This window comes from Leptosomus discolor, chromosome 6, assembly GCF_034619465.1.
Source record: "Leptosomus discolor isolate bLepDis1 chromosome 6, bLepDis1.hap2, whole genome shotgun sequence".
Taxonomy (NCBI): Eukaryota; Metazoa; Chordata; class Aves; order Leptosomiformes; family Leptosomidae; genus Leptosomus; species Leptosomus discolor.
The window spans coordinates 21524202-21533998 of NC_141396.1; the positions used below are offsets into that span (position 1 = coordinate 21524202).

The 9797-nt window shown below is 40.9% G+C and overlaps 1 protein-coding gene across 1 annotated transcript; it reads right to left on the bottom strand.

Annotated features, from left to right (window-relative positions):
• Positions 1 to 213: 213 nt before the first annotated feature.
• On the bottom strand, positions 214 to 5010 carry LOC104350080 (beta-microseminoprotein-like). The gene is made up of 4 exons (XM_086467293.1): positions 4936 to 5010; positions 2373 to 2471; positions 1061 to 1137; positions 214 to 343 (listed from the first exon to the last, which is right to left on the bottom strand). Exons 1-4 carry the CDS (start codon positions 5008 to 5010, stop codon positions 214 to 216), a joined length of 381 nt encoding a protein of 126 aa, XP_086323419.1.
• Between the last annotated feature and the right edge of the window lie 4787 nt (positions 5011 to 9797).

A 9797-nucleotide genomic window follows, 5' to 3' on the forward strand; every position in this document is an offset into this window, starting at 1 on the left:
GGAAGGAATAAATCAATTCTTTCTTCATGGGAAAGGAGAAGGCAGAGAAACCAAGCAAGTTGTTTGTGAGTAGATATGCAGTTTTATTACATGTTAGGTTTTATGAGTAGATTTCACTCAACAGCTGCATTTTTCAGTGGTTTTGAATTTGTGTGAAAGAGAACCCCTAAAAGAAAAAAAGGAAATATCCCACAGATCCACAAGCCTTCTCTGTTAGCCCACCCGCTCACGGACTGGGCATTCTTTTGAGTGATCATTTTTTTCCACCACTTTATAAACGCAGGTCTCCTTCATGAAAATCCTTACACACTTCTCTTTATCGTAGTTAACTGGTGTCATATAGCTGTCATTGGGAGAAGAAAGACAAAGATGTGATGAGACCAAGAAGTAAATAGCTTCCATTTCAGATGGTATCTACACTTTTAATATGAAGAGCTATACTGAGGAGGTGTTCAGGAGCAGAAAAGGGAGCTCACACAAAGCTCTCACCTCAAATGTTACTTAGCCTGCTGCTTAAGCAGGATGAGGGGAGAGTTGTAGCTTACTGATCTGATTTACACGGAAGGGTTGTTTGTTGTGTTTATTTGCTACTTCAATATCATTGCTTTTTCTCTTCAACCACAGTATGGACTAGCGTGAGTAGTTGGGTGTCACTATAGGAAAGACTACAGGCAGGTCAGTGTATCTTGAGCTGCTTGTCAGTGCAAAGGGGAGCAATCTGTGGCTTTGGGAAGATCTGGATTAGGAGCAGTAGAATATTAAGTAACTATACGTTCTCCCTCCTGAATCAGTATCTTGCCTGCAATTTTAGCCCCAAGAAGAATTAAATCATCTTTTTAAAAAAAAAAAAAAAATCAATAATTATTTGTTAAACATGATCAATATTTGTCAGAGGAACTTCTTGCATGCTCAGTGATGACAGTGTTGGGTTAATGCATAACTTTGTGATATGAAGTGAGTGAGAGAAGTGTTGCAGTCATTTCTCAGGGATCCCTGTGTGAAGTGGTTTGTGCTGTATAATGGCAGTGGAGGAAAACCCCCACTGCTGCTCTGAACTCACCTGGTGCAGCATTCAATTCCGGAACAGTGGCAATCAAGGTAGTTATCAGTCCTCCAGCTGGATCTCAGTTCATGCGGCTTTCATTTCCTGTCATGGCAGCCTGAAAACATAGGGTGCAAGCAGCCTTCAGTGTCAGACCTATTGCACTAACAATGCTATTGCTTGCACAAAATGGGTGGGATCTTTTTTGGCTTTTTACATTAACATCTTTATCTAGCAAACACGGAGGTTCCTCAACAGAGCAGGACTGCTACTATTCTAATGCATGGAGAAGGGTATCCTGGGTTGCTCTGTTTCCTGTGGTTCTCAGTAACATCAGGTTTCCTGGAGTAGTTCATCTTTAAGTACAGGAATCAGAGCACCCAGCAGAAAGACCATTAGCCACAGACCTGGTCAGAATTAAGAAAATATTTTGACTTTCCCCCCCATTAACACCAACTATTGTTGACTCCTCATTTAGAGCAAGACTAAATCTGCCTGGAAAACTTCTCCCAGTCCTCAGCTGCAGGAAGAAAGCATATATTGTATGTAAAGTTCCTGCCAACAATCACAGAATAGACTTCCTAAATAAGTCATCAGGAAAGCATGATTCTATGAGGACAAGGCAAGACAGTGTGGAGGATTTCGAGGTTCTAGGTTGTGTCTTTGCCTGTTTCTTTGGCAATGTTAACTCATTTTTCTCGTAGTAGCACTTGCTTTCCCAGAAAAATCTCTTTTATGAGGCAGTTTATTGTGCATACTGGCACATATCAGCTCTTCTCGTGTCCAAATAATTGCATGTTTCTTTCTTGAGTGCTTATTTTCCTGCAGCTCCACTCATCTGTAGACTGATAGACTAGCTGTGTTCAGGAACAGCAGTCCCAGACTCCAGGGAAGTGGCCATTCTGTTCTTAAGGACTTGCCTTGGGACAGGGAAACAACTAATGAGTAAATTAATCAGTGTGCTGAACACCTACTTATCTGTTACACATATAGAGAAAGGCCCTTCTCTGTCTTTCTAAACATGCTACCATAGTGAAAACATGGATTATTACTTCATGCAGATGGATAAACTGAGCCTATGTTACCTCCCTGGACAAAATTCATTTGTAGTTTGGCCTGTGTGATGCTCCTCAGATAAACTCTTCTTTTTTATATGTTATAAATTCCCTAATCTCCATACCCCATTTCTCCCCTGCAATTTCCTAGTGGTTTCTCTCCCCTGTTTCCACTTATTTCTAAATTGTGATAAATTGCACAGAATGGACAAATCAAATCAAGCAGTGCTTGTGGTGATACCTGTCAAGTTGAGGACAGTTTACTTTTTACCTGCTATCTCACTGTCAGATGGCTTCGATGGCTGCTGGAAGCAAGACGCATTGAACTGTGGCACACTAGTGGCAAGAACAAGGAGACAGGCCAAGATGGTTTTCTGAACAAGAAAGCAGAAGTCATATAAATACTTAAGTAACTATTAAGACATCTTGATGATAAATACTACCATTAGAAATAGGAAAATACATTGTGGCTTCAAATCAAAATCCAATCGTCTTTTGCGGTTTAGACATTTTAAGATGCAATTAGAAACACTGAACTATTTAGAAGAAGCAGAGGTAGAGCATCATATGGGAGGAAAAAAAAAAGTCTGTCTTTCCAAGATGTTAAAATCAAGCTTTGCCTGATATAGGACTGGTAGACCCAGATACTGTTTGTGAAATGTGTGTGTTCTATTCCTTTCCCTTCTCCATTCATTTTTTTTCCCCCTTATTTTCTCCATAGGATTGATCATCAACTGTCTCTGCCACTAACCTCACTCACAGTTGTAAAGATTTCTTCACTGGACACTGAAGAATCCACTAGATGTTTCACCCTAATATTGAAGGATTAGGAACAAACTGAGAACTTTAGCTGAAGCTGAACAAGACTTGGCCCTGCTTTGAGCAGGAGGCTGGACCAAATGACTTGCAGGTCTCCCTTCCAACCTAGATAAGTCTGTATTCTGTGACCTTTGTTAGCAGCTTTTTCTGAAAGTTCAGATTAAATTCCTCAGCTAGTCTCTTATCCTTCAATATTAGTTTGAAATGTTTGAAGGGCTTTCATTTGGGATATGAAGGAAATAAGTGCGAGAACTCTAGGACAAAATTAGCTGTGATGAATTTAAAATCTTGATAATAGAGGAAAGGTAGACCAGGAATAAACAATGACATACATACACCCACATACATTGTACATATGTGTGTTTCTTTTGGACAGAGTAGCACAGGCGACTTTTAAAAGAAGTCATACCTGGGAGATGAGAGGAGGAAAAACTAGCACTATATTTTGCAGGAGAGGTTAAAGCCCACAGAACTGCAACAGAGCTGTGAATAAGTAAAAATCAAGATTTTATGAGTTTAACTAAATGTTCAGACATTATCCATACTTTTCACAAAAATGAAGGACAGTTCTAGGTTGAGACACAACAGAGCTGTTTCCTGCCAGAAAAGAGACTCTCTCCAAACATTACATGTAAGTGAAAACAGGTTATAAAAAAAGCCTTAGATGGAGTCCTATTAGACATCTCCTGCCATATGCATACTGATATATTTTACCTGAGGTTCTTACCTGCCTGTGCCTCTCTGTCTGACTTTTGCTCTCAAAACACAGAACTTGTACTTTCTCCAAGTTGCTTAGATCTCCAAGTACTGAGATTAATCCAACAAAGCCTCCTTTAAAAATCTATAGCAACATACCATGGTCTTTTACAGTTTAAGATGTAAGGACTCACCATTCTTGCAGAATTATGAGGCTTCCAGGAGGAAGACAGCCTGTAGGAAATTCATCTTCTCAGAGAACTTATATACAGATGGAACTTATGATACCAGTCCTTAAGCAAACTGAACATGCATGCGTAACTCCAATGAAGTTTCTGCAAAATGACCTCATGGGGTGGATGTTATTAAAATAAGCCAATTATATACACGAAAGTTTGGTTCTAAATGGCACTGAAGAAATAGGTGTGGCTTTTGTGCAACACCAGATCTGGAACGCAATTATGGGAGGTACTTCAAAAAGAATTTCAAGCCTGGAAGGAATATTTAGCTTTCGCCCTAAGAAACCCATTAAAGATGTTGTGATTGTCACTCACAACAAAATTTGCAATGCTTAGTTTGAACTATCTAGGTTTTAAAGGAGAGGAACTTTGAACAGTCATCCAGCTTTCTTGTTTATCAGCTGAAGACAAAAGAAGACGTTTGTGGAAAAGGGGTGGTGGTTGGAAGGGTTACATGTAAAGCAGGGTTTCTGTGGAGAGCACCTGGCATAGAACCCTTAGAAAAGGGTCCTAGACAACAATTTTCTTCCTTGTTCAGTTTTCCATCATGTAGAAGACCCATATGCTCAGGTCCTCTGGGAAAAAATAGGCAACATATATTTTCTTCTTTAATCTTTGTAGCCAGGGAGAAATGGTCTCTTTTCTGCAGGGTGTGCATGTCAGGGGCAGACGCACTTTCCAAGTGCTTAGGCCAGTAATTTGACAGCAAAGGAGTCATGTACAGTCCCACTTTGCTCAGCTTTGATCCAGTTGGTTCAAATATTTCAAACTGTGTAGCCCTGGTAGGTGAAGAAGTCTTCCCTTATTACAAGGGCTGCACAGTTTGCGATACCTGAACTAACTACTCTGACTGCCTAATCATGTTGCCTTGTTGTGTAGGTTTGGGAGTAGAGGTTGAACTCTGAGCTGGGGTGGTTACTCCACGTCTTCTATCCGAACTCCAGAGTTGAGGGCTAGCTTGCGAAGCCCATATGAGAAGGCTAGCATTATTGCAATGCAGGCCACAGTGGGACCACTACTCACAGGGACATCTTAGCTGGCTTTCAACTCAGTAGGCTGAGTAAATAATTTTTTCTTCAGTTACCAGTTCTTTCTTCAGGATGGCAGAAACAAGCTGTAAGTTCTTGCAGGTGTTCATAGGTTTGATAATCACAATCATCCTATCACTAATAAGTTAGATTTGGCAATGCTGATGTATGCACTGCCCTGAAACAGCAGATGGCTGCCCACAGCCACACAGCTCGTGATCGGAATTCCTGATCTTTGGAGAACCAACTGAACATGTCAGTACAGGCACTGGCAATTTCTTTACTGACATCAATAGAGTCCACATATCCCCTCTGGATCTCTCACAAATATGTATGAAGTCAATTTAACAGCATCATTGCAGTTTGGGATACTGTTGGTATATCAGAGGAGGTATTTCAGAGCATATGCATTGTTCTATTTAATGGGGAAAAAAGGTTCAGTAAGATGACAAAGTAATACACTCTGATCCTAGGCCAAAGCTGCCTTTTGTGTTGGTTGCAGTGAAGATGGGGAGAGTTCATACTCTCCTTTCTGATGTCCTGTTCCTATGCTTGATTTACATCTGTGGGATGGCTAAGGATGGGCCCTAGCTTTGCATACCTGTTCTTTGTAACTTTTATGTGCTGAGAAGTAACTATTTCACCTTGGCTAACAATACTGCAGGAAGTACCACAGAGTTCTGTTCAAGGTATTGGCTCCTTTATGTCCTCAAAGGTAATCTGGAGCAAGTCTTCCATGATAGTTTGGAAGAAAAGGACCATCAAATTACATCGCCTTAATTTTGTTAATATTACTAAGCTATCTAATTTTTTTCTTCTTGCGTTTTGTAGAGTTTGCATGCAATATTTTGTTCAACAGGCACCTTGCAGTGCTTCTTGTATGTGAACGGAAGTCATGAGGCACACGGCAATTTGTGATGCAGACGTACTGGAGTGAAACTTGTGGCATTTGTTACAGCCAAAACCCAGTCAACTTGCTGGTTTGGTGCTGAGTGACAGAAAACATGTTTGTTGCTCAGCTCCAAAAAAAACCCCCAAAAATCCAACCAAAGCACATGTGTGTTTTCTCTCTCAACTTTTCAGACAAGCAGTTGATCACCCAGCTGTTCCCACTGCAGAACCCTCACTGTTTTCTATATGTAAGCTGTGCCAGGTATGGAGAGAAGTTATTTCAAGCAGCTTTCTTTGGAACACAGCAAGTAGTGACTTGTCTAAGCCTGGGCAGTGTCTAGCTATGAAGAAGTAAAGAAGCTCTTCTCATGATCTGTGAACTCAGGGGACCCTAACAACATGCTGTGGTGCTGAAATCACTCAGAGCAGCAAAATCTATGTAGATAGTTGTCTTTGTTTAGCCCATACTTGGGGCTAAACTATAGCAGTTGTTCTGTCACCCAATGGTCCCTCCCCAGTTGAGAAGGGGAATTGGGAAAAGGATTGGAGATTTGAAGGTTGAAGCAAAGACAGATTTAATGAAACAACAAAACAAATAAAGTATACAAAGTTATACTCAGCCTAGAATGTCTGGCCATCAGTCCTCAGGAGCAGGAGGAATCCCAGTCAGAACTACCCTTTCCTCAGCAAACCTTCGCCCTTCATAACGAGCATGACAACATGGGATGGGCTACCCCTGTAGCTGACTTGGATCAGCTGCCCTGGCTGACTTGAAACTGCTAATGGCCTGCCTAGCATGGCTGGCCTGTGATTCTATCCCAGCCAAGTCAGGAAAATAGTCCATTCATATACTGATTACTGAGGTCATTTTTGGCCCATATTATGTCGCATTTCTTCTTCACATTGTTCCTGTACAGGATGGTAGGTGCCTTGCTTGTGTGGTGAACAAGTATCTCCAACAGACACTGCTCTTTTGAAATCTCATGTTGTCTTCCCAACTGGTTTATTTCTTACTAAAAACATTCGGAGAATATCAGTGCTCTGCCCAATTCTGTGCCCTCTTTCCACTTATGCTGATGAACAGAGTATCCTGTTTCTTCCTAAGGCAGGGAAAAAATCTTTGTGACTTTCTGGAAGATTTATCTCACTATTTTACTTAGTCTTTCTTCAGCTGGGATTTCTGGTTACACCTCACTGATGACCACAGAGATAACGAGAGTAATGCAAGATTATCAGTCTTGTTGCTTCTGTGTTTTTCAGTGATAGGCAATCAACAGAGAAATACAGCATGATTTCAAAGTAGTACAGTTATTTAAAAATGCAATAAACTAGCTAATATTTATAAAAAGCATTACTCTATGAACAACTTAAAGCTAGAAGAGATGCACCAGAATGAAAACAGGAAAGCATTCTAGGAACCTTGTTTCTTAACCCAGCATTTCAGTACTAGTCTCACATTCTTGAGAGGGATCAGTTTTCTTCAGGACAGAGTAAGTGCAGGACTCTGCCTATAGAAGATAAGTTCATGTATCCAAGCATTAAAACCAATAGGTTGACTACCACTGCCATTGAGAGGGGGAAAGGAAGAGAAAGCATGAGGCATATCGGCTCACAGATCATAAATAAACACAATTTTACAAATAAATTTGTCTTGACCTTAAACCAACAATGCTATGTATAATGTACACTGGTTTTACAATTGTTAAACAAAGTCTGCCACATTTGCATGTGAGAAAGGACAACTGTTTTAAGGAAAAGCACAAGCAAACAGTACTAAAACTTATGGTGCACTGTTGACACAGAAACATATTGTAAATGTGGTAGAAGGAAGTTTTATTTTGCTGGGAACACTTTTGTTAACCCTGAGGTTCATATACACATAAGCCTCAAAGCCTATGCCCTCAGATCTCTCCTGGTATAGGAATTGGCAAACAATTGTATTAATTTCACAGGCAAGGGGCACAGGTGGTGTGAGTGACTTGTCCCAGGCAACGTGGCACAGCAGAAATTTGAATTGAGGTCTCAATTCAAGCTGGGAGACCCAAACTGGTGACAGCAATGTCACTTCTCTGATCTGAATACCCCTTTCTCCTTCCATATGTAGCAGAGTCCACATCCCTGGGACAAATTTCAGTTTTAATTCAATGCAATTTCAGGGGGATGAGAAACACTTCCTTTTTTTCCCCGTTTATTTCTGTGGGTAAGCAAAGTTCACTCTTGCTAAGGCGCAAATGCATTTTTTTAAAGCGCACGGTAATTCCTCAGCTAGTCTGGAAAACCCTATCAGGTCATGATCTCCAGATGAAGGATCAGTGCTAAGAAATGGACATAGAGACATACAAGAAGACCTAAAGAATGAACTGCAAATGTCAGGCTGTGTTTGCAAGGAGGAGACCTACATCTCTGCAGTGTGCGTAGCACTGAGGAAGATAGCCACAGATACCATAGCAGCAAGGACAAATGTCCAGAGGCAATAAAACAAAATGGATAAGGAGTGACAGAGCTAGCCAAAAAGAGATCTCCAATTTATAGGAAATGCAATATTTCCTACACTTCTAACTTCCACCTCAAGCCACACGGTAACAAAAAGATCTTAGAAATCTTTGGTAAAGCAGAAGATAACTGAAAATTGTATTCCAGAACAAAAAAAACCACAGTGATTCCAAATGCAGCTTCTTATCCCAACCCTGCAGCTGATTAAGCAAATGAAGATTGTAAGTCTATGAAAAAGCAGAGAATTTTTGATGGAGGTGTGACTTAAGGAGTCAGCTATAGGAAGGGTGACTGGTGGGAGTGTTGCTGCAGTTCTTGCCACTGGTGCCTCTGGCTTTGTAGAACGTACACGGTGCAATAGTGGACCCCATTCTGGCCACACTACCATTGGAAGTGCGCCTTTGATCTTTCAGGTGGTACCAAATTTATGCAGTCTTCCAACTTCAACACAGCCTGCACATGCATGCACAAAATGAAAGGGCGCTTAACTTCAGTTTTATACTGTCAGTTACTTAGTTCAGTGACTTCTGTGCTTTTTCAGGGGGAAAGCTCAGTTAATTCTGTGTATAACCCACCTACACAGTATTTCAGCTCTATTTAGAGAGCATGAGCTTGTTTGCATTTTATAAGCTTATTAGTCTCTGATTCCATGAAGATAAAATGCAGTGGTTGGCTATCATTGCTGCATGGACTCAGAACAGACTGGGGTGGGGAGGGCAGCCACAGAATGCTTCAGCCAGATCCATGGGACATCTTGGCTGTTGGGATCTTTTCTTCTTTTTTCTTCTCTACTGTTTTCCACTGTAACTATAAAATTCTGCTTCCTCCCACTTTTTGTCCTGTACCCTTCCTGTCTGCTCCTGATGGGCAGCAACTGGAACAGAACAACATCAAGAGGGCTTTTGTGGCTCTTATCACTGGCACATTTCACCAGAATTGTGCTTGGGCTGTTTAGTTCATAATAACTATATGCGTTGCGTAGTGGTGCCAAGAAGTAAGCTCAGGAAACACTGCTGTAAAAAACAGTGTTTTCTTTCCTGCAGCTGGATCAGCTCACGAATGCAAAAAAAAGCCCCAAAATTACCTGCAGCAATGCTGTTAAGGATTTTCCCTTTCAGTAGACAGGCTTTCCATTTTATAGCAAGACAGACTCCAGATTCCTGAGCTTCATTGCTAAAATTGTTTTATTTAGGGAAAAAAAAGTTTAAGTAGTGCCAGCTACTCAGGCAATAGAAAATCCAATACAGTTGCATGTTGAAACAAAAAGATACCTTTTTTAAAACATCTGGAGGGAATTTCTATGTCTTGCTGAAGGCAGACTGTTCACTGGCACCTCTAGGTAAATTCTCTCTACATTTCCTTGACCTGGTAAACTCACCAGAATTCATTTTCTTGCTTCTCTGGTGCTAGCTCTTCTTTGAGCTGACCTGTTCAGATTCTGCTTCAAGTACATGTGGTGAAGAAGGTGCCCTTGCAGTGGAAGATTGGCTTCCCTCATCCATGAATAACTTCTGGAAGCATGTGCTAATCACAT

Coding starts and splice junctions, on each gene's coding strand:
- LOC104350080 (XM_086467293.1), bottom strand. CDS start 5,010: ATGATTGTGATTATCAAACCTATGAACACCTGCAAGAACTTACAGCTT. Junction 2,472..4,935: donor CCATCCTGAAGAAAGAACTG/GTAACTGAAGAA, acceptor TTTCTTGTTCAG/AAAACCATCTTGGCCTGTCT. Junction 1,138..2,372: donor AGCCATCTGACAGTGAGATA/GCAGGTAAAAAG, acceptor AGGAAATGAAAG/CCGCATGAACTGAGATCCAG.